This window comes from Amphiura filiformis, chromosome 2 (genome assembly GCF_039555335.1).
Source record: "Amphiura filiformis chromosome 2, Afil_fr2py, whole genome shotgun sequence".
NCBI classification, from domain to species: domain Eukaryota; kingdom Metazoa; phylum Echinodermata; class Ophiuroidea; order Amphilepidida; family Amphiuridae; genus Amphiura; species Amphiura filiformis.
In genome coordinates this window covers 36,110,826-36,138,732 of record NC_092629.1, presented here as the reverse complement: position 1 = coordinate 36,138,732, position 27,907 = coordinate 36,110,826, and the positions used below count along the sequence as shown (strand labels likewise).

The 27,907-nt window shown below is 36.7% G+C and overlaps 1 protein-coding gene across 3 annotated transcripts in view; it reads right to left on the bottom strand.

Moving 5' to 3' along the window:
• LOC140146160 (steryl-sulfatase-like) overlaps window positions 1-27,907 on the bottom strand; it is a 78,348-nt gene that overhangs the window by 25,190 nt on the left and 25,251 nt on the right. The window contains exons 1-3 of one of the 3 annotated variants that reach the window (XM_072167918.1): window positions 13,120-13,370; window positions 7,638-7,729; window positions 1,114-1,851 (exon numbers count right to left, since the gene is read on the bottom strand). In XM_072167918.1, coding sequence (XP_072024019.1) covers window positions 1,114-1,375 — 262 coding nt within the window. In that variant the 5' untranslated portion in view covers window positions 1,376-1,851; window positions 7,638-7,729; window positions 13,120-13,370. Of the gene's footprint in view, window positions 1-921; window positions 981-1,113; window positions 1,852-7,637; window positions 7,730-13,119; window positions 13,371-27,907 lie in introns of those variants that run through there. The other 2 variants (XM_072167917.1, XM_072167919.1) reach the window with 2 other exon arrangements.

The window sequence follows — 27,907 nt, the reverse complement described above, 5'->3', positions numbered from 1 at the left end:
ATAAAGTTCAAGGAAATTGCACCTTGTTGTTATTATTCATTTATAAACACAACACAAAAATAAAGTCCTCACTTTATGTAACCTGTCACAAATCTAAACCTGATCATGTTATGACAATTGATACAGTCAAGTGCAGAATGCTATTCCATTTAAAATCCACACTACCCCTGTGGAAGATTTCGCTAAAGTCTTCCACAGAGGGAGTATGAGTTTTGAATAGACAATAGAGGTTATCCTTGTTCTATAAGCTGCATATCCTATCAGCGACTGCTATACCTTGTTTAGGACTCTCAAAAGAAGTACATGTACCTCCATGTGCAACCATCACTGTTTTAATATAGCCCGCCAAAGTCATGCAGGTAACTCTTGAGGTCATGCACTGAATTGGTCTGAATGAGGAATACTGCAGGAACCAGCGCTTTTTGTTAAAAGTCACACATGAGTAAATGGACAACCTCTATTTGGTATAGAACTTCCATTTGAAATACTCACTCCAGTTGTGGAAGATAAAGGTAAAGCCACAATACAAGGGAGTATGAGTTTCAAAATGATTAACTCTGACCAATTACATTTGAAAAACATACCCCCCCTATGGAAGATATTTCAAAATCTTCCACAGGGGTAGTGTGGATTTCAACTGGAACAGTCCAATGCTTGACCCTATCAATTTTAATATCATAACATGAGCAGGTTGAGATTAACTCCATGAGAACTACCTGCCTGTTGGTCAAAAAGAAATTTTCATTATCAGTTGGACCAATCAGCAACATTGTTACAATAATCTCACCACGCAAAAAATATGGGATGAATTATTTGCAAAACTCCATTCTGATTGGTGATTAAAATGAAGATATCATGTAATTGACCAATCAGAGGCAATGTTAGATCGGCAGGGGGTTAAATGCTTTTATCCCAACTTACCGTATCTCACAGGGTACCGCCCAGTCATCAGGGCAGCTCTGCTCGGTGTACAAAGCGGAAGCGCTTATGTGTCGCGTCAGCTTAGCGCAAAAACTCCATTCTGATTGGTGATTAAAATGAAGATATCATGTAATTGACCAATCAGAGGCAATGTTAGATCGGTAGGGGTTAAATGCTTTTATCCCAACTTACCGTATCTCACAGGGTACCGCCCAGTCATCAGGGCAGCTCTGCTCGGTGTACAAAGCGGAAGCGCTATGTGTTGCGTCAGCTTAGCGCCCCCTGCAGCCAGCGCATCAATGTTTGGAGTGTTAATGGTGTCGTTACCAAAGCAACCCAGGTCGCCCATGCCAATGTCATCCATGATGAACACCACTACGTTGGGACGTTTGGTCTGTTGCGATGCATTGCTGGCGTAGGCACATAGCCCTATGAGGAATAGTACTAGCAACATGGCTGATGTTCAATATGCACCTGTCCGGTACTTTATTCAAGATACAGTACTAGTAGTTTCTCTGAAATGCAGCTATGAATACAATCCAGTGTATTTATATCAACCTCAATCTATTCCTACTGCAGCGTTTTTTGTTCAAATTTCAGCTTTTTCATGTGAAAATGGTATCTTATTCCAAATTCCAGTTTTGGTTGTAGATTACAGAAATCTTTGGTGAGACATTTCCCTGCAATGATGAGTTTCTTGTAGACAGCGAAGGACTGGCGTATCAACACATGTCTGTCAATGTTAAAGCTCTTCAGGAGTACTGCTGTGATAGATGTAATGTGTAGGCTTCTGCTAGCTTGAGTGCTGTATACACAGTGCCGCATCATTGGCAACCTACTGTAATAAGATTACCTGGGAGCATGTAGTGACTGCATCTATTTATATGAGGCAGCTCAATCCAATTACCTGTAGTGAACTGGAGCTCTTTCCTGTATAAGAAATAGAACAGAAAATATGAAAAGTGATTATTTACGGCTTGCTTTAAAGTTGTGTTTAGATTATATCTGATAAAATAAAGTTGTAATCATAATGAAGCAGATATTATCATGTACAGTACTACCAAAATAAAATAAACCCCATTTCTATGCCGTCAAGCTTGACAAAAGAACTTTACAAAGGGCTCAGCCAAGGCACTATCCTAAATTCTGTTAGGGGTGTGCGCGCAGAACGCCAAACTTTGGGAACTGACCTTCTGAACTGAAATTTCAACCTATTTTCGGGGGTCATGAGTTAATTGAAGTTGATGTCAAGTTTCCTGTTACATATTTGTGGAGTGATGAGGTGCGTCCCTCACTATTCATTAATTTTTCTGGCTGGATTAAACTAAGTCAAGACACCGGATTCACTGTACAAAGTCAATGGGGTCAAGTCACTGAATGTCACATGGAATCAGTCCTCATTTTACTTTGATTCATGAGTCATGACTTGTTACAACTCTGTGGTTTCACTTTGCTCTCTAAAGTCTTGCTAGTCTGAAGTGTAAGACCTTTTTTTTCTTATTTACCAGACAATGTTCAGCTCAGACTATGACCACAATCTCATATATAGCGCAGAAAGACGAATCACGAAAGTCCAGTGACCGCGCCGCCCGGCGGTTAGTGGACTTTCGCGGTCAATCTTTCTCAAGCAATCAGAGCCTGAGCAGCATTTGATAGTTGGTAACTGAGAAAAAAACAGGTTCCTATTCGTCGGACTAAGTCTTGCCTAAAATTGAATATATTTTGGGTTGATCCTTCATGTAATTATTTTGCCTAAGCTAATTCTAACCCTAACCCTAATCCTAACCCTAATTTCGTGTATAATTACATGAAGGAGTAACCATATTTTGATACAAGAATGTACAACATCTGTTTAATCATAATCTGTGTTAGGCCTTGTTTCATAAGTATATTTACCAGCGTAAATTAGGTTTATGAAAGGCCTTATTAAGGCCTCCCATTCCATCTAAACTGGGTTGATTAATAAGTAGGCTGGTATCTCAAATATTCATATTCTGTCACTCTCAATTCAAAGTCACCATGCTTTCCAGTAAATAAATTAAATGAACTTGCTGTCTGTCCATGCTATGGGCTGTCTCAGAGAAGATACCTTACCCTTCCCAGAATCCTTTGCAACATGATACATCTCATTACATCAAATAAAACTCATTTGTAGCCCTACAGAGCTACAGGTTCCCTTTGTTTGCATGTTGAGAATAAACTGGCAAAAACATTGGTCGATTATCAAGAAATAAACCCATTTTGCAAGATATGGATGTGCTGTTCTGTTCATTAATATTGAAGTACATTTCATCACTATCAACCCAGGAAATTAAAATGGGAGAAATGCATTATGGGAAGTGTTCAATATCTTCTCTGGGGCTGCCTACCCAGCATACCCTGGAGCACATTTCAAACATCTAGGTCGGAGGTTATACCATGTACAAAGACTACCATCAGGATTTAAGTAATGATTTTGTGCATTTCAAACACAGCAAGTGTATTGGCAATTACTTAGCAGAACGATAAGATAACACACCAATGCTTTAAAATTCGAAATTTTTTCGCACAATTAATTTTTTTGCACTTTGCCAATTTTGAACTAATATTTCCCTTGTTTTTAAATTCACTATTCTAAGTTAAACATTGACCTTTACACAATATTCACGCGATGTTATTTTCAAGGTAGTACATGTAGTTTGGAATGCGCAAAGCTCAAAAATAAATATAGCCCGAAATATTCAACTTTTACAGCATTTTGGAGATGTATACACTAGGATCCACAACATGCTCATCTATCAGGGCACAGTTCTTTAACCCCAATACATTTGCACATTCATTGAATGACCTTTGAAAATTTCAGTACACAAACTCATACTCAGCAACTTGAGGTCAAATTTTGCTCCAGATTGTTTAATTGAGGTTTTTTGAACTATGCCATTGGGATGAGGTCATTGTGATCCATAGTGATACCATATCAGAAACAAGTGAAACATTTTGATTGTGTACACTGCATGCATAATGTATTTTCCGGGGTAAGCCCTAAATTTCATTTCACATATTTTTTCGTATAATTTACCAGGTAATGTGAAACTACTAGGTCATAGGTCGTATAATCTTAGAGCACTTTCGTAACACTTTCACATTGATTGACTTGTTGTGATTACATTACATCAAGTGTAGGCTTCTATAATTATGTCTATGTACGGATTTTTATGTTTTGAAAACGATTCTACAATGTACCAGAATAAAATGACCAAAAGGGACACCTAGTACATTGCATATTGCGCAATTATTTGATTTTTACTCAGATGAGTCGGAATTTTACTCTGAGTCTGATGACTTATTTAAAACACAATAAATTTAGCCAATTTCATTTCTAAAGGGACATGTGTAAACATAACAAATACATACAATCTCAGCAAAAAATTAGGTTTGAAAAAAAAAGGCCATTTTTGATTTTGGTCAATTTTTATTTTGGCATTCTCTGCCAAAAATATTACATAATATAACTGTCAATTGAGGTTTTCTGATCATCTTAAGGGGGTACTACACCCCTGTGGTAAATTTGTGACTATTTTTGCATTTTTCTCAAAAAATAATAACACACTGGTAACAAAAGTTATGTATATTATTGGGGCAAGGAATCCAATTACTACATTGAAATTTCAGTGACTCAAGATAAGCGGTTCAGTATGATAGGGCCCTTATTTCTTATCATATATAACAAACCGCTTGTCTTGGGTCACTGAAATTCCAGTGTAGTAATTGGATACCTTGCCCTATAATATATAATGTAACTTTGTTACCACTGTGTAATTAGTTTTTGAGAAAAGGCAAAAATAGACACAAAATTTATCGAGGTGTAAACCCCTAAGCCAAAATAATTGTAAAATGAAAGGAAACCAGTTAGGCAAAAAAAAAAGGTTTCTCAAAGCTTATGCTACAGATTTGTAAAATCGCATCGATTTGACAAAAAAAAGAATTGCGAAATTTTTTTTTTAAAAAATTTTTTATAGTTTTTTCCAGAAAAATTGGCGAAAATCAGACTTTTTTATTAAAATACCATGAAAAAAGTTGGGAATAAAAAAAAAGACAAACCTTTTTTTTGGGCCTTAGCCGCTTCACTGAGAGCTCTATTGAAGAATTGGCGAGTAAAAACCGGGCATCAACATTCTAAACCAAAAACTCTTAAAATGTTACTGTACAAGCCTACATTTGCAGCCTTTCAACAAGGCTTTGCCTGGAGCACCGTAGTGGGAGCGCCATCTATCTTATTCTACTTGAGGCAAACTCAAGCCTTCGCCGCTCGCTGTCGCGCCTTCGCCGCTCCGCTCACAAAGACTAGTACAAGCCATATTGTAACATTTGCTGAGGAGGATGCCCACATTTTTTTTCAAAATTCTGTTTTTTATTCATTTGTAATGTACTTAATTAAACTAATTTACCCTGCAAAAAATAAGACTTGAGGTACTGTAGTTTTGTCGAAATCAGAGATTTTTTGCCCCCCCAGTAAAAACCCTAAATTACCAAAATTTCCTTTTACAGCAATTTTATGCTAAATTTGTTGATTTTGCCCCCCTGAAATCCATTTTGCCCTCTCAATGCCCCCCGCCACTGCAAATCACATATTAATAGCTTTTTAACATCTCACCACTATGCAATGGCTAAATAAATGTCTTCAGTACAATATAAGCTACATGAAGAAAAAACATGTTAAGCGTATGTTGTGGAATGTGTGATATCCGTGTAACATGGTGTAACTCACACCGTTCGATGTATAGCTTTATCATCTTATGACAAGAATCTAATTGGTTTTACACACAGGGCTCATATCCACAGGAGTGCATCAATTTGAACTGGATCATATTATCATATATATAATTAAATTACTTGATCCAGTTATTGAAAACCTACAGTGTGACAATCGTGCAACTCACACCATTTGTTATAGAAGTTTAATATCTAACATGACAAGAAGATAATTGGTTTTTAAAATGCACAGCTCTCAAAGCAGAAACAGGAGGGCGCCAATTTGAACTGCATCGTGTTATCATTTATAATGCGAGGAAATACCTCAGGCATGAGAATACATTTCGATGGAAAAAAAAAGGCAAATTCTGAAGAAAAAAAAAAAAAGAGGAATAAGCGGTAGGGTTGTTGTCGACAAGGCTGTTGTCGACAATATTGTCGACAAAGCAATTTTTCCCAGCTTTCCTGATTGTCGACAAGCATGGGCTAATTATCGACAAAGACTAGTCATTCAAAATATTAAAGATAAGCTTAAGATTACAATTATTGACCATGAAATAACTTCTAGGTATATAAAAAGAAAGTAATAATTGAGTAACATTACAATGATAGGGTGGATCAATAGACTTCATTTTGTAATGGCGAGTTACTGATATGATTATGTGTATTTGACAGTAATATTTTGATGTAAATAAACAACGCATTATAATGTGATCTCTGAACTTAATTGATGTATTGATTTGTCGACAACTTGCCAACGTTGAATCTTGAGATTTGATGATTGTCGACAATGAAAATTCTACTTGACAACAACCCTAATAAGCAGAGCGTGTAAAATATGGCAAAAATGCTCAAAACAGGCTAAATAGAAATTACAGAAATTTGGGCCAAAAAACAAACATTTGAAGGATTTCCTTTTAAAAATTCTCATACCTGATAACTAGATCCAGTTTTGGAGTATAACTCCTTGGCTTGGGCAAAAAATCCAGGAGTAGGGATGTGCATCATTGTATATTTTCCCATTGGAATACATGTTTCAAGTACTTGAGTGGGGTGCACTTTGTAAGGCTGTGTATTTCTAAGCATGGTATCCACAGGGACTGTCTTCATGTTGAAGAGCTGATTGCTCTTCTGGTATCCTCAAGAAGGGCTTCAATACATAACTAGAGCATGTACACCAATGGCCATACATAAAGTGCACATATGTAAGGAGTGAGTCATGAAGAGAAGCTAGAAACTGTACATGCAACTTAACTTCAAGCCATAAGACGACAGGAAAAAACCTGTTCCATGGCCCCGACTGACCTAGGTTTTCCGTTTTTGATTTTTTTAAAATTTGCTGTATGCATGTGAAATGATTTTGACAGAAATTACTTGTTGTATACATGCATTGGCAAAAAGTAGAATTATTTTGGAAAAACTACAGCGGTTACCGCACCATAGCTGAACCATATGGTTTCAGCTATTGACCCAGGAGTGTTACCCCGGTGGGGAAATTATTTGTATTATTTTCTTTATTTTGTTCTCTTTCATTTGACACTACTCAGGGGGTCATACCTTCTTGGCATTTTGAGATATGAAAAGGACCCATATGAATATTGACCCGTGTCTTATGATGAGTGTCACCAACGGGTGTGGAAATATTTTTGTTATATGCTTTACTTTGTGTTCTTTCATTTCACACCACTTTCGGGAGACATGCCTTCATGACATTTCAAGATATGTCCATTTTATTAATAAAAATAGTACAATTTATTTACAGATTTTAGTGACTTTTAAATTGGCAGAAAACCTTACTGACAGTTAATTTGTTAAAATATTTTGTTTTTGAAAATAATAAAAAACATTTGACTAAAATCATAATAAGATGGCCTGAAGAGGAGCTGCAGCATCCTGATCAATCTACATGTATCTGTCCTCTCAATTAAGAGATATAAATATGTAAACCCTGTTTTCGATGGCAATATTGATATTTATATTATTACCTGTTGCATGAGGCCGAGTTGTTGTTCATCAACTTCGATTAGATTCCATCTCTGTTACCATGGTATGCACCTGCTTTGTGGGTGATCAATATCTGTACAAATAATAACAACGTAAACATAGGAATTTGTTAGAGTTATATCTACATTATTGATAATGTTGTGTATTGTTGTATACATATTGTACTGGGAAGGTTGAGGCGGCCAAGCTGTTAAGGTGTTGTGCTGTCGGCCGGAATCTTGGGAAGGGTTCGAGCGTTGGGGCTTGCTATTTCTTGCTTGTGGGGGAAAATGGCAATTTAATAAATAGTCTTACAATTTATAGGGAAAGACTATAGAAAGCATCTCTACTTCCTAGACATATTTTTGAAAAGTTATAATTGAATTTCAAAAAATAAAATTGAAGAAACCTCAAAAAAGGAAGAGAAAGGGGACATGAAACATGTTTATTTTTTTATTTGGCCTAATTGAAAATGGCATGTTTTAGAACTACATGTAATATTATATATGTGTTTCATTATGTGGCTTTAAGTGAGAAACCACTTCCTCTCCCTCAATATTCCTATACATGTAGGTAGGAAATTGTCTTCAGTTATCAACTACAGAATATTGAGGAATTTCTTCATGCCCCTATGCTATGTCTTGTGGTTCGAAAGTCATGTAAATCCATTGGTCTGGTGTACAGGAAGTCATCCCTGTGCACGTTTAATTGTAAGAGCAATTCGAAATGAGAAAGGGGACCATGCATCCCCAATCCCCAGTTCTGCCAGTATCCCACTGTCTATGTTCAAGAAGACTGGGCACGATACAACATACATTTTAGTTGGAAGTCTACCCGGCCCTGACAGCATTGTGCTCCATATTATACAGGATTAAGCCACTTTGGATAAAATAAATTGACTGTTCACGTCTAAATTATAAAGCGTTGGGTACTGAGAAATACCAAACTTGTTCAGGAGACCTTGATTCAGCTGGCCTTGATCACATTGAATGAGAATAAAATTGTTCATCCATGTTATCTATGGGCAATTCCAAGCAAAAGTGGACATGACTCAAAAAAAAATGAAATTGCCAATATATATTTCTTTTTAACTTTTATATTATTCCAAACAGATGTAAGGTTCAAGTTATAAACTTTTTTCGGCATTTTTCTAACATTTTGGGTGTTTTTTTAAAGTTTCTTTGGAGAGTGTATTTTAAGTGAAAAACTCCTGTTCAACTTAGATATTTTCCAAGTGGGCCTATTTTATTAAACATGGGCACTTTTCTTTTAAATTTGATACATTTTATATCTCTGAAATATGGTCTTCAAGAAACATCCAACACATTTTAAATAATCCCCCACTAATTTTTTTTTCTTTCATTATGCGTTTTCATAGCACTAAATATGGCGTAGCACGAGTTACCGAAAGATGAATTTTTTTATGTATTTTCAAAATGTTGGCAATGTAATTGATGCCACTTATTATTTTCCTTCTACTAGTAGTGCCTTGAGTAAAAATAAGAAATTAATATACAAAACACTATCCATCACATAATAATGACCCATTAAAAACTGTAGCACGAGTTACCAGTAGCACGAGTTACCGATGTAGCACGAGTTACCATAGCCCACTTCCCCTGTACCAGCAAAGGTAATGCAAAATCTACCACTTGGCAGCAATAGAGGATCTCCCAACTACATGAATATGCATTTATATGTGACCATGGTATTGGTAACTATTTTTTTTCTTTTCATTATGCTTTTCATAGCACTAAATATGGCGTAGCACGAGTTACCGAAAGATGCATTTTTTATATATTTTCAAAATGTTGGCAATTTAATTGATGCCACTTATTATTTTCCTTCTACTAGTAGTGCCTTGAGTAAAAATAAGAAATTAATATACAAAACACTATCCATCACATAATAATGACCCATTTAAAACTGTAGCACGAGTTACCAGTAGCACGAGTTACCGATGTAGTACGAGTTACCATAGCCCGCTTCCCCCGTACCAGCAAAGGTAATGCAAAATCTACCACTTGGCAGCAATAGAGGATCTCCCAACTACATGAATATGCATTTATATGTGACCATGATATTGGTAACAGCTTTCTAGCAGCAGTGTAGCCAGTGTGGGGGGGGGGGGGGGGGGCAGCCGGCCCCATGACAAACTAGAATTATGCAGTTGGTAATTAAGGTGCCCATACACCCCCACACACACAAAAGTGTGTAAATAACAAAGGTTTGTAAATAAAAAATAATATGCAATATGCAAATAAGCTCATTAATATTCATAAATATGCCAATAACATGACACAAAATTATACAGCACATCAGGCCACCATATCCAACCAAACCAAGTTTCAAGTTGATTGGTTATTGTGTTTATAATGCTGCAAAGTGGATTAATGAAAATGTAGGCAAAATTTGTAAATAAGCTCATTAATATTCATAAATATGCAAATAACATAACACAAAACTACACAGCACATCAAGCCACCATTATTCTATCACCATACCGGTACCAAGTTTGTAGTTATTGTGTTGGAGCTGTACAGTGGATTAATGAATTTGCTTCCGCCGGACAGCCAAAGAAAGAAAGAAAGAAACAAACAACCAGGCAACCACACATGTGTGGGGCCAAAAATTAAAGAGAAAAGTGACCTCCTGTCGCAGGAAAATTAAAGTAAAAATATGGAAGGCAAAGATAGAGATAAGATTCAAGGAGCCAGTTTCCACCCGATCATGTGCCAAAATAGTGTAAATTTATTTATACCAAATTTTTGCACACACCAATAAAGCTCAAAGACTTTACATTGTACAGTCTCTCTAAAATAACATGCTATTTAGCATATATCCCACTATCAATACCTGGTCAAAATGATGCAACCAAAAGTTTTAGCCCTCCACCCCCTAGGATCTAGCCTAAGAACCAATCAATTAATATGGGCCTCATGGAAGAACAGAGGATACCTTAAAACATCCACTGAATGAGTAACCGAGGCAAAAGAAGAAATAAAACAAACAAACAAAATAGATACTGGAAATCCTGAGATTAACAGCCACAGTGACATTGGTGATACTGAGATGTGTGTGGTTCTGAGATTTGTATTGGAAATTGGTTTGTTGTTGAGTGTAATGAGGCTCATTTCCCAGCTTAGTGAAGTGATTGAAATCGGGCAAACTAGAGTATTTGCACCAAGCAGGAAATGGTCTCAACCAAAAGATGACCAAACATTCTGTAACTCAGAAAGCAATTTTTAAAAAACTTACAGAGCAAATAACCATGAACATTACAAGTTTTGTGAGGGAATTTAGAGTCAAATAACATGGAAGTAAAAGTTTTATCAATTGTTGACTGTTCAATTTAACTGTTTAAATTTAAGGCCTAGAATAAAATATCCAAACAGGATCAAGCAAGGCGTATGTAAGGCTGGGATGTTTGTATGTAATGTGTGTGGTACATTGTATGCTGGTACATACACTGAATAGTGTTATTTGTACATAGATGGGTTATTTGGGGGTTATTTGTACATAGATTGAGTTATTTGATCATTACACCAGTTGTTGAGGAATTGTTATCAAAAAAAATTGACATTTAGATGAACAATACCATTTTATATATGGCTGGACAAACTGTAGCACGAGTTACCGTAGCACGAGTTACCATGTTTTTTGCCAGTCAATGTAAAACTATGAGGGGCACAACTTTTTAAGGTATACCAAAACAAACCTTATTATAGCAATTACTTATCATATAATCAATAAGGCTTTAGTGTTTTTTGTTTTAGCACACCATCAAAATAAAAATGAGTGATTTTAAGCATGTCCTCTGCTCGTAAAGTATACGAAGTTACCGATTTTACAGCTGTCCCATACATACAAAAGTTGATATCCTGAATTAGCAATACTATGAGGATCTAGCCTTGAATGTTGGGTATTAAAATACAAAACTACAGATTCCAATCAAATCAATTTAAAAGCTGGAGCACAAAGTATGTTAAAGGACGCCATAAAGTGTAGCACGAGTTACCGTGGAATTGCCCCTATATAGAAATGGATTGATAGAGCTATTGACCTTAATTCTTGCATGGTTTATAGGCCTACGATGTATAAATAAATTTTTTTGGATTTATAAAGCGGCTTTCTCCAGATCTTAGAGGACTCAAAGCGCTGTAATTTCGCTGCAATGGAGGATAAATATTTCCATCAAGTAATATTCCCACTGCTGCTTGTGGCAAATTTTTACCAACAAGAAGTAAAACCTCCCAATGAAGCTACTCACTAAATGTCACAACAGAATATGTATGGAATAATGACTGCATACCGGTCCGGTACAGACCCTACCATCAAATCAATGCAAACCAGAGTTAGAATTTCATTGAAGGAATCATTTGATAATCATTGAATTCTCACAGATTATCCATTGTGATGACTATAATTTATACAAATCAAGTTTGATTTAAGGGGGTACTACACCCCTGGCTAATTTTGTGCCTATTTTTGCATTTTTCTCAAAAATTATAGCGCATTGATGACAAGTAAGATATGTATACTATAGGGCAGGGACTACAACTACTGCACTGGAAATTTAATTTCAGCACAGACAACAGTTGTGGAGTTACAGTAAAAACTGAGGGGAAAACAATATTTGATCAATAAATCAATAACTTCTTGCCTTGAGTTGCTGAATTTTCAGTGCAGTAGTTGTAGTCCCTGCCCTACAATATACATATCTTACTTGTCACCAATGCGCTATAATTTTTGAGAAAAATGCAAAATAGGCACAAAATTGGCCAGGGTGTAGTACCCCTTAAATTCAGTTTTCACACAAATCTTTTACAGGAATCTGCGCCAGAATTGAATCACAAGATTCTCATCATGATTCTAACCTAAAGGACATTGACAATGATACATGTTCATTTGTAGATAATGATCTATGCAAGCATACATTACACATGTACATATCGGTTAAGTCACAAACACAAGTTCAAAGATGACCAAATCGATAAATTTATGTACAGATTGATCTCTATGAACATGTGATGAAAAACAAATTTGTTCTTCGTGTATGCATGTCTGAATGATATCATCAATGTACACTCATTCATGTCCACTAGCTGTCATATCATTCAATGAGCATTTACGCTGTCATGATCAACAATTTCACTATTCAGCAGCACTGTTAACTTCATCATCATAGTCAGCATCACTGCTGTCCTTCTTGTCATCATCATTATTATTATCATCGCTGTATCATCATCATCAATAACAACAACAAAATCATAATCACAGAGCTATCATCATCAACATCATTGCCAATATCACCACCATCTTCATCACATGATACATGATGTCCTTATTATCATCACTATTTCATGTCGTCAATAACAACAACAAAACAAAATCATAATGATCAACATCTACCATCATCATCCAATGCCAATACCACCACCATCATCATCATCTTTATCAATCACCACACAGCGCATAACTTACCCCAAAAACACAAAAATGATGCTCTACCAGAATTGTCATAGATGCTCTGACCGTATTCCAACAGCCAACACAAAATCAAAGTATAATTTTAATAACCATCAGCTTCAGTCCTGTGTACTACTCTCTTAAAGAATCCTGGTCACATCTTCTGAAAAACCCACACATACTAGCTTAGGAAATACAAATACGGCACGTATTTATCCCACTGGTAATGTAAACAGATCACACGCACGAACACAACACGCAAGCACAAGCAGTGGCTGTGTTTACATCAACCACTTAATCTCATGGCTTGATGGCAAAGTTCTTTCTACATCTAATCAAATCCATTTGGTAAGTTTTAATGAGCATGGGGTATGATGATGATGATGATGTAAGAATCAAGTGTACTACTACTAGTTACTAGAGGGCAAACACTATGGACCACAATTGCCTCATCCCAAAGGCATAGTTCAATAACCTCAATTAAACAATCATAGGGCAAAATTTGACATCAAGTTGCAGCGTATGAGTTTTTGTACCCAAATTTTCCAAGGTTATTCTATAAATGTACTAATGTATTGGGGTTAAAGAACTGTGCTTTGACAGATGAGCATGTTGTGGATCCTAGTGAAAGATGAGGCATTCAATTGAATTCAATAATTGAGCGTGCAACTTGACACCAACTAATGTGACGTCAAATTTTCGCAGGGTTTAATTTTCACGTTTTTAAAAGCAACCACAGATTTAAACCCCAGAAGAAATATTGCACCTATAGGTTTCAAAATGTAGCTGTTCCCAACCACAAATAAAAGGAACCAGACAACTGTATAGAATGTCAGTTAAAATCACAAAATTTACACCATAAAAATAACCCACTTATGAAAGGTAGAGATGGTTTGAGTAGTCTTCTTCTTCTCCCGTTCGAGTTGTATTTTTGCCTGAATGTTTTTTTAAATGTTTTCTCTCCCCCACCAGTCCAAGTACAGGTGATTAAAAAAAAAACGAAAAAGAAAAAAAACACAGAGATGGTTTGAGTTCTTGTCAATTTACAATGTACATTGTAGCTCCTCCTCCCCCAAGAAAATGCTGTTCATTTGAAACATTACTTGAACACAGGTTTGTGATATGAAGACAGGTGGTTCTGTTTTTGCCACCAGTTATTACCTGGTATAAACCATAGACCATTTAAATGGTCTATGTTTAAACTGGCAAAAAATGACAAAAACTCAAATCAGTCAAATATTTATAAAGTAACACAGAAAGCTCATACACAGTAACACACAACTTTTAATGAATCATGTATGTTTTTTGTATCATCAATTAAGTCCTTAAAATGACAAAGTTTTGCATATAAGCTAAAATGCACTACATGTAGTGAGCAATTACATGCCTACATGTATAAGTTATTCTAAAATATGCTATTCTGGCTTTGTTACACTCCGGAAATTATTTTTGTACCTTATTAATTTGATTTGAGATGACAAAAGTGAACTATTTATCACTTTTTTAGTTTTATGGTCTGTGCTTTTTACATCATCTGATATGCGCATCTATCTATCTATCCATATTGGTTCTTGATCTACAAATACGGAACAGCTGATTTACGATAACAAGCTTACCATTATCTACACTTACTATTAATACATGTAGTATCACTTCAACCAAATTAGCAATGTCAATTAGATAACAAATTTATTTCTGTGATTCAAAACAAATATACAAATTGGAAATAAAATATGATGTGCTAATTCAACAGTCAATCACCTTATGACCATTTCACCAATCACTAGTCGTCGTCGATCTCCCTTTGTACAGGTTCTAAGCGCACCATTTCCCTTACAGTTGCTCCAAGTGCACTATTTTCCTTAGCTGTTCTATGTGCACCTAGCATTTGTTCAGAGCTGAGACGACTGTGACAGGCCCTCTCCATTCCCCCAGTCTTCAGTCTTTCCTTCACAAGTGTGCTCAAAGGCCGCTGCTGCGTACTCAAATGGCAGTTCTTGGCTGTCTTGTAAGTTGCCCGTAAGTCTCCATTAGTGCACCATTAGATGTTATTTGCAATATTTGGGTTTTTTTTTAATAGCAAAATGTAGCTTCTCCTACATGTAAATGGCCCTACCTGTATCATTGCATTCTCCCCAATACACCCAATTTCTGTTAAAACTGTTCAATTTGTTTCTGATCCCTTCTAAAATTCTATACATTTTCTTTAAAATGAAACAGACAGTTGTTGGTGAAGCTAACAAAAATGGCATTCCAATCACACTGTTCTCTTACAATACAGTTTTCAAATGCATTGAAGCATGAATTCTCTGTAATCTGGTATGAGCCACGTTCAGACAGGCATGACCCACCAAGTTTGTGAAACTCCAAGTTTGCGAACCTCAAAGTTTGTGAACCTCAAAGTTTGTGAACCACCAAGTTTGCGAAGCTCCAAGTTTTCGAACCTGCAAGTTTGTGAACCTCCAAGTTTGCAAACCTCCCAAGTTTGCGGAATCTCCTAGTTTGCGAACCTTGGAGGTTTGCAAACCGCCAACTTAAGTTTGTGAACCTCCAAGTTTGCAAACCTCAAAGTTTGTGAGTACCTCCGAGTTTGCAAACCTCAAAGTTTGTGAGCACCTCCAAGTTTGTGAACTTCCAACCTCTGAATGTGCCCAAATGGCCCAGACTGCACCTTCAAGGGTTCTAAGCCTCAAGAGTTTCTGCTTCCGTAATCTGTATGGATGTGGTTATGAATAACAATCCTTTAAAAATACAATACATGCAAAAAATACCTATCACTCATTATTCAAGAGGCATCACAGTTTGTGAAAGGGGCTAGTTATAGCAAAAAACAGTTCAACTGTAAAATAATCTGCCTAAGATCTAACAAGGAACATAACAGGACACCTTTTGATTTGACTGCCAGGTTTGGGTTTTTTTTGGAAAATAATTTGTTTGTTGAAAAATATTTGCATGTATAGAACTTGAAACATATACTCATAGGTCCAAACCAGGCGGCGAGTGGCATGTTGGTCGGAGAGAGCCGGCAAAACCCCTCGGCCGTATGGCATTTTCTATATACTCGGTTAGTTTTGTGGGGTTCATTATCAAACCCCGACGGTTTTAGCTTGTATAATTTATATTATTTATTAACATAGGCCTATTTGTTTGTGATATTTCAAGCATTTTAAAATTTCAAAATAATCCCATTCAATTACACAGTTGACAATGGAAATTTACTGAATTTAGAGAATGCATGGCGCCCACCACCTGGGTCCAAACCAATGCCATGTCACCCCTGGGAGGGGGTACTTGGATTATTTTTCGTCTCGGACAACAGGGATGTACGGTTCAAGCTCCAGAACCCTTACCCATTTCCAAGGGTAATATTTTATAAGTACAATGTAGGTACCCGTATAGAAGGATTTTCCAAAATAAGAACACCCAAGGATTTTCCAAAAATAGGGACCCATGAAGCTAATAGTAAAAGCACCGGGTATATGTTTTGGGGGGATTATAATGTTAAAATATTGGGGATATGAAGCAGGATTTTGTAATTCCTTTATTAAAAACTGAATAGCAAATGTAGTACAGAGAGAGAGACGTCGCCTTGGTCAATTTATGAATGGCTATTTGTCGTTGCGAAGTGGGACTGTTAGTATTATTTTTAAAATAAATAGGCAATTTAAGTTCTCTCCAGAATCATTTTTGAAACTAATGATTATGGTCATAAAAGTGGCTTTAATATAGTACAAATTGTAAAAAAAATGCAATAAAAAACGAATCATATAACAACAAACTACTTATTTACTAACATTTCATTCATTCATTCATTTCATCTCGTAATATTATGACGTAGATAGATCAGTTACTGTAATTAATTGATTCACTATTATTTGGCACACATCTGGATTTCAATCCACCAGGCAGGACAAAGTTCCTTCTACTCCAATACACATAATATGTACTTTCATACACTCTTTTCAGATGAATTCGCAAGTCTCATCCACTAGGATCCACAACATGCTCATCTATCTGGGGCACAGTTCTTTAATCCCAATACATCTGTACACTCATTGAATGACCTTTGAAAATTTGGGTACAAAAACTCATACTCTGCAAACTTGAGGTCAAATTTCGCACTCATGGATGTTTAATTGAGATTATTGAACTATGCTATTGGAATGAGGCTATTGTGGTCCATAGTGATCATTCCCCAAATGTCTGACCAACTGTCACAATTCCTCGGCTTTATACACGATATTGAAAAATGCATTTGGGAGTGATGCCGTTTTCAGGCTCATTGAATTGATTTCAGATAGGAATAATACTCTAAAAGTAGAAATTTCTACATTTATTTTCGCACTTTTCGCATTCCAAGCTCCTACCGCGAAAATAACAATACGCGAATATATTCTTTTGTGTATAGATCAATGTAAGGAAACGTAAAATCATGAATTTTAAAACAAGGGAAACAGTTCAAAATTGGCAAAGTGTGAAAAATTAATCGCACAAAAATTTCCACTTTTACAGTCCACAGAGATCTGTGTGGCCGTGTGCACCTGTGACCAATGACGTAAATACCTACTCTCGCTTATGTCCGTCAATGCATGTAACAAATGACGCTAATTAAATAATTACTTCTGCCTCCATGATTCAGAAAGATAATATTAATGTGTTGTCATAATTGGATAAAACAAGTGTTTTACAAATATTAACATGTTGTTCATATAAATCTACATAAAGATGTGTTGCCCACAAAATGTGTTTTACAAGTAGGCCTATACATTGATTTTTTACGTTCATAAATCATATAAATCTAGTACAAAATTAATATCTACTTTTGTTAATTGAAAATTTTAAGCCAAGTTTGGAAGTTAACATAAGCTAATCTATCTAAAATGGTACATCCACAAAATTATAGAACAATTTTTTACATCATTTATCAAACATTAAACATACAAAAGAAAATCATTGATATTCCAGTGAAAAAACAAGGTCTGAAAAGAAAAACAACACTCTCTGAAATAAGGAAACTAGAGCGGTTACCGCACCAAAGCTGAACCATGGAGCTTTGGCAGTATATTGTGGTATACATTGTTACCCAGGGGTTCATACCTTCTTTGGATATTATAAAGGACCTAAAATATGAATATTGACAAGTCTTATAAGGAGTGTCACCCCCGGTGGCAGAATTCTTTTTCTTATATATATTCTGTACTTGTTTCTCTTTCATAAATTTGACACCACTCAGGGGGTCATACTTTCTCAGCATTTCAAGATATGAAAAGGACCCACAATTATGAATATTGACCCAGGTCTTTTGAGGAGTGTCAGCCCCAATTGGAAAATTATTTTAAATATATTCTTTACTTTCTTGACTTTCATTTGACACCACTCAGGGGGGTCATACCTTTTGGGCATTTCGAGATATGAAAAGGACCCAAAATAGGAATATTGACCCAGGTCTTATGAGGAGTGTGACCCCCGGTGAGGAAATAATTTTATTATATTCTTTACTTTGTTCTCTTTCATTTGACTCTACTCAGGGGTACATACCCTCTTGGCATTTTGAGATATAAAAAGGACCCATATGAATATTGACCCAGGGCTTATTATGAGTACCATAGTAGTGGGAAAATATTTTTTTGAGATATGCCCATTGTAAGTAAGGAAATAAGGAAGTAAGATACACTTATGTAGGCTAATACCATTTCATGGTTCAGCAAAAATGAAGGTTGCACTGTGGACAATGCAATGACATACATACATGTACATGTAGAATTGTAGAGCTCGAGCTAGTATATATTGCCATTTCATTAAGGTGGTACTACACCCCCATTTTGTGCCTAATTTTGCATTTTTCTCAAAAAATACCTACACACTGGTAACAAAAGTTATGTATATTATAGGGGAAGGAATCCAATTACTTCACTGAAATTTCAGTGATTCAAGTGGTTCATTAGGCCCTTTGCATTAATTATTAGTTTCCTGTTTACCGCCCACGCCCAAAATTGAAAATCACAAAATAACTAATTATTTTATTTTTGTTTCTGATTTTCTCCATTAAAATAACTTTCACATTACTTCTATTTGCCATTTTCTGACTTTGATAATATCAACAACAATGATGAATAATCAAGGAGTATAATTAAATGCCCGTCTAGTCAAAATGAGTCGAAGGTTGCTTGTAATTGTTCAAACTAAAAAAAAAAGAAGATAATTAATAATTACGGTAATAGCTTAAAGTCACCTCATCCCTTTTTCAAAATCTAACAGGAAAATAATAATTAAGTGCGAAGGGTCTTATATCTTAAAAGGTACACTCTAGAGGTACCACTTTTCTTATCATAAATAATGTACCGCTTGTCTTGAGTCACTGAAATTTCAGTGTAGTATCTAGTAATAAGATTCCTTGCCCCATAATACATAAGGCCTAAAAAATATATTGGCGTAACCTGACCGACCCTAAAAATAAGCCTGACCCTAGACTTTTTTCTTACAAAAAAAAAAAAAAAATGTAAAAAAATGAAATTTAAAATTTTTTTAAAAAAAGTTCCAATTTACGTAATTTACAGCTTAAAATGTGTCTAAAAAAAATATTTTAAAAAAATTGCCAACCGACCGACTCTAATTTTTTTTTATGTTACGCCAATCAAACATAGTCACAAATTTATCAAGGGGTGTATGTAGTACCACCTTAAATATAAAGGGACCTAACAAACACAGCATGCAACTTCTACTGAAATGATTTGATTGAACAAAATAGAAGTTTGGAACATCACTAATCTATCCAATGACAAAGGACAATATCAGCTATCTCACATTTTTGATGAGTTTCTGCAACCGGGATCAAGAAAATCCCCAGAAGGAAAACCAACTGGCAACTCAAAAAATCACGCTGGAAATCCCTCTAGGGGGCGCAACACTAAATAAGCGTCCCATAGGATAATGTGTGATTTCGGCCTACTTCGAGCGCCATCATGATTCCTGGCTTCCCTGCAATACTTGGAAAAATAAATTTGGTATCAAATTAAAGCTCTATTTCTGTAGATTCCAAAACTTATGTCGGCATATATCGATGACCGTTGACTTTTTTCGCTATAGTATTTCCCGGTGCAAAAAATAATGCCTAAAAATACACTAAACTCACGACTCACATTTCAAAATCGGAAGTTGTCTTAATCCGCCACAGAGAATTGCTTTTAAGATAAACTGCCCGTTTTTTTCTGCATGTTATCATTGAAGACACTTGTCGATTCATATGAGCTGATATTGAGTGATTTATAAAAGTGAACATGTCGGTAGATATGGTCGCTACAGACTCATATTCACTATGGACTATATTTCGTTCTTACATAAAATGCGTAGTGATTTAGTGTTGCGCCCTCTCTAATGTTAGTTGTCAGTGTAGATGCAGACACTCCTCATCATGTGTTGACAAAGGCAACAGTGTTTGCTGAAACATCAGATACAACAAACATTGTTTACTGGTACTACTGAAATGGTTTAATGAATTTAAATAAATTCAAATGAATTACATAATACATGTATTATTCAACTTTAATATTTTATAAGATTTTATAAGCTTCAACACCATGACAAAGAAAATGTTGCAAACAAATCTCAAGTCTGATCTGCCTGTGGATGATCTATTATAGGTACATTGTAAAGTACTAATAATTTTATTATCGTAACCACCCGGGTATAAGCCCACCTTCGGCTATAAGCCCACCCCCTATTTTTCAAAACATTCTGGGAACAAGGGTGCACTCGGGTATAAGCCCAGTACTAAATTATGGCCAAGTCAATGCTTTGCTCTCATATTTAAGAACAAATTAAAAACATATCAGTTGATAATTAACATTCCACACTTACAATTTTAAGAAATTGACATAAAAGATAGAAATTACTGGTACATTGGGCATATACAGATGAGGGATAATTGTTCTTATTTTAAAATTCCAGCACTAGCCCTTCCCCGGTTATAAGCCCACCCCCATTTTTGAAGTGAAATCTGCCATCTAGGGGGGTGGGCTTATACCCGAGTGGTTACGGTAAATATCTGTGTTTCTAGATCATTTAGGATCTAGTGAAAATAAACAGGACTTGGTGTTTATATTTAAAAATCATTTATCCCAAAATAGACTTTCAAGTGGTAGCAAGTTAGTAATCCAAAGTAAAATTTACAAATATTTTCTGTGGCCCAATCTAATTGCAGATAACAAACACAGAAATAGTAAGGGAGTTATCTAAAGATATAAACACTGTAAACACACATGACATCCTCCAATAAGGTCACTTCCACTCATGTGACTTACTGCCACTGAGAAGCAATCAACCAAACCCAAGATGCAAATAACCCCTCCTTTACACTATCCACTATGCAATCTAGGTCCATACTGTTGGCGATGTGCTTGCGCTTCACACTCGCTGTTTGGGCAATACCATCCGAGGGATCGAGCAAATTCTATCCCCGCCCCCAACACACTTTAGACAATCACACATTCTTTCTATTTTTCTTAGCTTGCATTTAAGCCCTACTTGACTTATCTTTCTGTTTCTGTCCTCAAATATCTTGTCACTTTTTATAGAATTGTTTACAATGCCATTCCAAAATTAGCCTTGTGGTTCTTTAAATAGCACTGCTGTGTGTACTTCTTATTTACTTATCATCATCATATAAACTTGAAGATAAACGAACAATATTTGAATTACCTTGAAGGCATACCAACTATAGTGCTACATGTACTGAATTCATTCCATTAACCACCCAGGGCGCTTAACAAAGTCATTTTGAGTGGGCGCTTATTTTTTATATGTACATGTACCGTACTGGAATATGGATTTCGTGCGTAGGTACATGGTTCTGTGTTTGATGTATGAGTTGCATGCATCCTGCACATAATGATAGAGGACAGGGTCTTAGCTAGCTACCTGGCTCTGGCTGGCCATCATTTTAGACGGCCAGTTTGCTCCTGGGACGGGCAAAATTAATGCCTTTGACAGCTGCTATATTATAAATTGTATGTTTTGAGAAGCTAATTGCCCTTTTTAGTAGACCCAATTTGTAGAACAAGGCCATATCAGTACATATTTGAACTCTTTGAACCCCCAATGGGCTATAGATGTTCAAATTAGGACAGGCAATTTTATTCAAATGACAGGCAACCCTCAATTTCTAGCTAAGACCCTGATAGAGGATCACATGTAGTAAATTCACAGGGTGGGCAGCAGTGCTTATAGGGCATGGGCCGTTAGTGGAACGAATACAGAAATGTAGATAACATTGACCGTTACAGGGACACATTACAGGTACAAGGTTGTTTTATACAATGTATAGGCCTTCAAAAACAAGGCCTACATGGTAGTTGCAATGACAATGGGTCCTTGTTTTAGGATGGATAGAGATCTGAAGAGAAGTATTTTTGCTAAAGGCGACAAAAAAAAAAAACCCCGTTCTACGGGCGGATGCCTGACAGACCTTTCAAGTAGGGTCAGTCCAGAAAGCTATATTTTGGGTCTCTTTGCATATTTTTAGGGTAAGTTTTTGGAATCCCAGCTGCACAATCCCCAACCAAATCCATAAGCTACATTTTTGTAGGATACCTTTATTTGGTTTGAAAACTTGCATACACTGGCACACACTTCAGAGGTAAATAAACTTCCACAAAAGTTCTAAGACCTTTCAGATTATGTGCAATAATAAAAGTTTGTTTAACTCTAAAACAAACTAGAGGCAAATGGTGGTCATAGACCACAAACCTAGCTGGGGCATGTTGGTGTTGTGGAGGTATCTGACCCCTGCAAAATGTTCCAAAAATGTTCCCCTGTCATGAGGTTTGTTGTCACCGAGTTTTGAGTCCTGTACTCCTCACAGATGTCCAGAAAATGCAATTCTAAGATTTGACCCAGATGACCTTTGACCAGACCCCTGCAAGATGTTCCATAATTCACCCCTGGTCATGAGTTGTCACCGAGTTTGAGCCCTGTACCTCTTACAGATGTCCAGATAACGCAATTCTAAGATTTGGCCCCAGAATGATGTCTTTTGAGCTGACCCGTGCAAAATGTTCCAATATGTTCCCCAGGTCATGAGGTTGTCACCGAGATTGAGCCCCGCACCCCTTACAGATGTCCAGATATTGAAATTCGAAGATTTGACCCCAGCTGACCTTTGACCTGCTCCCTGCAAAATGTTCCAACATGTTCCCCTGGTCATGAGGTTGTCGCCGAGATTGAGACCCCTACCGTTACAGATGTCCAGATATTGAAATTCAGAGATTTGACCCCAGCTGACCTTTGACCTGATCCATGCAAAATATTCCAAAATGTTACTCTTCTCATCAAGTTCATTGTCACTGAGTTTGAGCTCCGTACCCCCTACATATTGCCAGAAAATGCAGCAATTCTAAGATTTGACATGACCCTGCAAAATGTTCCCCTGGTTGTGAGGTTTGTTGTCACTGAGTTTGAGCCCCATAAATACCCCTTAGGGGGCTATCATTTTCGTTGGAAGGAGGATCCCAAATATACAGGGGGGTCATAAATTTTCGAAAAAAAAAATGTGGGGGGGGGGGCATAATACTTTTGATGACCAAAATGTAGGGAGTCACAAGATGACCACAGATAGTGTGTTTATTTTATTCAAAACTAGCGGGAGCTAGTAGAGTAAACAGGAGCAGTTAGTAAACGGGAGTGGTTAATAAAGATGTTGAACGGTGATGAAAAACATTGTGTCTTGGACTAAAACATGATTCGGAATTATTATTATTACCCAGGTATAATTCTGGTTTACCCTGTGCACCCTGTGTTTTAGGGTTAGGGTTTGGTTAGGGGATGTCATTTTCTTCGTCGGGTAGCCCCCCACCCACCCACTCACTTCCACCTACACAGACTCAAGACAAATTATTCATTGCCGGAACAAAGGCGAGGAGCGCATCAAAACTTTAGAGCAAAGAAAGTGTGTGGAGTGAGTTAAAATTTAATTGTGTGTGTAAATGTAACGGTAGAGATTTTTAGGGTAATTTTCTTTTTGTTCAACTTTGGATCCAGGGACTTACTCGGGCGATATCAAATGGAGAATCCCGTTACACAAAATAAATAGACACGATGGAAGACTTGTAGATATACGCTGTTGTTATACTCCGGCTTTAATATAATAATATATGATGATTCGTAGAAACAATGAAGATAGATGCAATATTATAAATATATTTAATTATGATGACGATTGAATTGATGTTGACCAGTTGGAAGCTAAGATGGAAGATTTGATGTTTATCAGTTGAATGCTCGGATGGAAGTGAAGTAAAATTATCTAAGAAACAAGTTCATATGGGAAAACACTTGAAACTCAACTTAAGTACCATCTCTGCAACAGCATAAATAATAACCTTAACTAAGCATTTACTTTATGACTAATCTTAACAATACATAACCTGATAAAGAGATAAAACTTTCTCATGAATAATTCATAAGTTGATCACCTACCATCTCAAGCTAAAAGATAAGTGGCAATAATTTACACCACACTTAAGTTTTTAGGATAACAATACACACTCATATAAAAGGAATCAATTGCTAAAGTGCTCTTAAAACTTCTATGAATGGAAGACAATAAACAATGAAGACATAAATATTTAAGGTACTCATAAACTTGAGAATCAAAGGATGCCTACATCAATGAGGTAAATGACCTTTTCAAATTAAAGATAAACCATGATCTATTAAAATGATTTCAAAGACAATGATGATTACGATGGAAAATAACTTAACTTGATGATGATCCTGATCGATTAATTACACAACAGATAGAAATATAATTTGATATGAAACCAAAAACCTATATTAATTAAGAATGACACAATCAAAATAAACAAAATAATAAACATGGTAAATAATGATATTACCTTAAGAACTAACATTTATAACCCTACCCTTATTATTAAGACCAACCATTCTGATGCCGGTTACATAAAGAAGGCGCGCTATATGCGCAAAATATTTGCATTATATAATGAAAGATTGTGTGCAAGAACACATGCACAGCGCGCGAAAAGTTTGAGTCACCAGCCCTTAATAATTCTATACCCCTATTTTGGGTGTTGAAAAATTATAACCCCTATAATTGGTCTAAAAATTCTATGACCCCCACTCCCCAGTATATTCATGACCCCCTTCCAAAGAAAATGACAGCCCCTTATAATTTAAATTTAAATTAGGGTTAGGATTAGGGTTAGGTTTATAATTGGGTGAGGATTAGGGTTAGGGTTATAATTGGGGTTGCTTATAGTTAGGGTTATACTTGTGCGCAGGGTCTACCAGAATTATTCCAATACCCATGAATAGTCCTGTACCTATCACTAAATAGAATTAAATTAATTAAACTATGATCAGTCTTACCTTGTTAGTACTAGCTAGTATTTCTCATTCAAGATCACCATGATTACAGAAAACAGCAAATGGGTGATAACCATGATAACAATAAAATGTACTGGTACCATTAACTGTACACATTTATAAACATTTATCATACCACGATGCACTGACCAATTCATCTAACACTGAAACCTTTTGGAAATGCAGTTTTAACTTGTTGTAGGGCATAAGGTTGTGCAATAGAAATGATTTACAATATTACTTGTATACCCTGACCAATTGACCCTTAAACAGCTCAAATGTTACAGTCCATGACATATATACTACATCAAATTAGTGCTTTCCGCACGCACAGTATAATACCCAGTGGACTCGGAGGTATCATGAACAGATTCCTGCACTTCTTTTACAGTTTCCAATTACTATAGACTTTTAAAGGCTTTTATACTATTTTCCCCAACTTCATAAACAAACAAAAAAAAGATAGGAAAACAAATGAATTCATGTCCGCATTCATGTAGGCCTATTCCATTTGCAAGCTATTTTTGTGTTATGATAATCTTAAACCATGTTTAATTTCCCTGTAAAATACAAGAACACCAATTGTTAATGTTTTAAACCACACAAATTAGGAACTGGGATTCAAATATAAAACTTAATGCAAGATGTTTTTAATCAAACAAAATAAGATACATACTCTAAGATATAAGTATAAAACAAAAAACCCTAACATCAGAAGACAAGAAAATCCCTCAACAATCATTTACTTTTAAACAAAACATAGAGCCTGTAAACAAATGCTAGTTAGAGTTTGATATTAACTGCCATGATAATGGCACTGAAAGAATTGAAGTTCCTACTGCAAAGGAAACACATCTGATAGTTTTATATACCGGTACTAACATTGGAATTACTAATCAAGCCAAAAACACATTCATTACAAAGAAAGAGGCCAGAGAACACTTTCATTAATACAAAGAAAGAGGTCGGACATAACCATATAGAATAATAGTCCCAAACAAAAATGTTTGGTAGACTCATAACCGGTGCGATCTTACCTTTCCGATGTTGATTAAGATACTTCTTGCATCGATCCCGAGATGCGGAAAAAACCAATAGTCATTTTGTCCCACATAAATGAATAAATAACAAAACCCCCGATCCCCGGTGGACTCACCCAAAAGGTGACGTCACACCATATGATCGCCCCTTATCCGACTTGGGATCCCCTACTCGGACCAAACTTGTAGGGGGTGGCGGGGTCGGGATAATCAACATCGGAAAGGTAAGATCGCACGGTTATGAGTCTACCAAACATTTTTGTTTGGGACTAGACTCAGTACACCGGTCGATCTTACCGTTCGATGTTGATTAAGATACTTCTTGCATCAACATCTGAAAGATCGATCTAGCAAGTAACCGACGGATGGAGGTACAAGATTGGTCAGCATCTGATCAGGGATCGGGAGCGGTAACGATGGTTTTCGCGAGGTCAGAAAATATTTTCCCCAGCGGTCGGGAAACAAAAAGACCACGCGATCACAGACATAAACCTCCTTACTTAATAAGTTTGGTGGTTAAGAATAGCGACACTGGTTCTTACCATGCTGAGTATTCTGTATAGTCTGAAAACCTGGTACCCGTACACCACCGTATTATGATCGCCGAACAATGTCCTGTAAACCTCCCGCCCGTCTCTGATTACTAACGTAAACGGAAGTATCGTAGAGAAGGGCGAAGGTGGCTTCCGGGACACCGCCTGCTAGATCTCCTCAAGGGACAACCGAACGGTATACCCAAGATGATGAGATAGCTCGTGCCGAGTGGGTCGTGGGACGCGAAACCTTCGCGATCCCCCGGACCCCACCAACACCTGGACCAGCCATCGCGACAGCGGCTGGACCGAAAGGCTCTGTAAGGGTGATGAATGCGGTCGTGAGTCCCTCGCAAGGCTTGTGTTCGGAAGAAATAGTGCTGCAGCGCCTTATCGGACACCCCAGCCTATCTTTGGCTTCAGCCGAACCTTGCCCAGCCCTGGGGATTGGAGAGGGACGAATGTCGGTATGCACCGCGCCCGTTCGTAGTCACGAGAACAGAGCGCCGAAACAGTGTCGCTCCAGTGTTTGTGAACACGGAAGCTAACCTCGAGACCGTGTGCAACTCAGCACCGCCGTCCCGAAGCCAACGCCAAACCGAAAGCCATCTTGAGAGTTACGTATTTAAGCGTCGCTTTTGACGGAAGGTCAAAAGGGTGACCCTTAAAGTAATCTAAGACTGTGTTGGGATCCCTTAGGAGGATCACTTTCCTTTTTGGTAGACACTCGTTGAACATACCGTCGCGGCGTAGACTAATAAGGTAACCATCCTCGGTGAATGGAGAGGACAGCTGACTTATAGTTGGCCCCAGTGGCCCGCTGAAGTCTTGCTTGGAACTTTTCTGTCA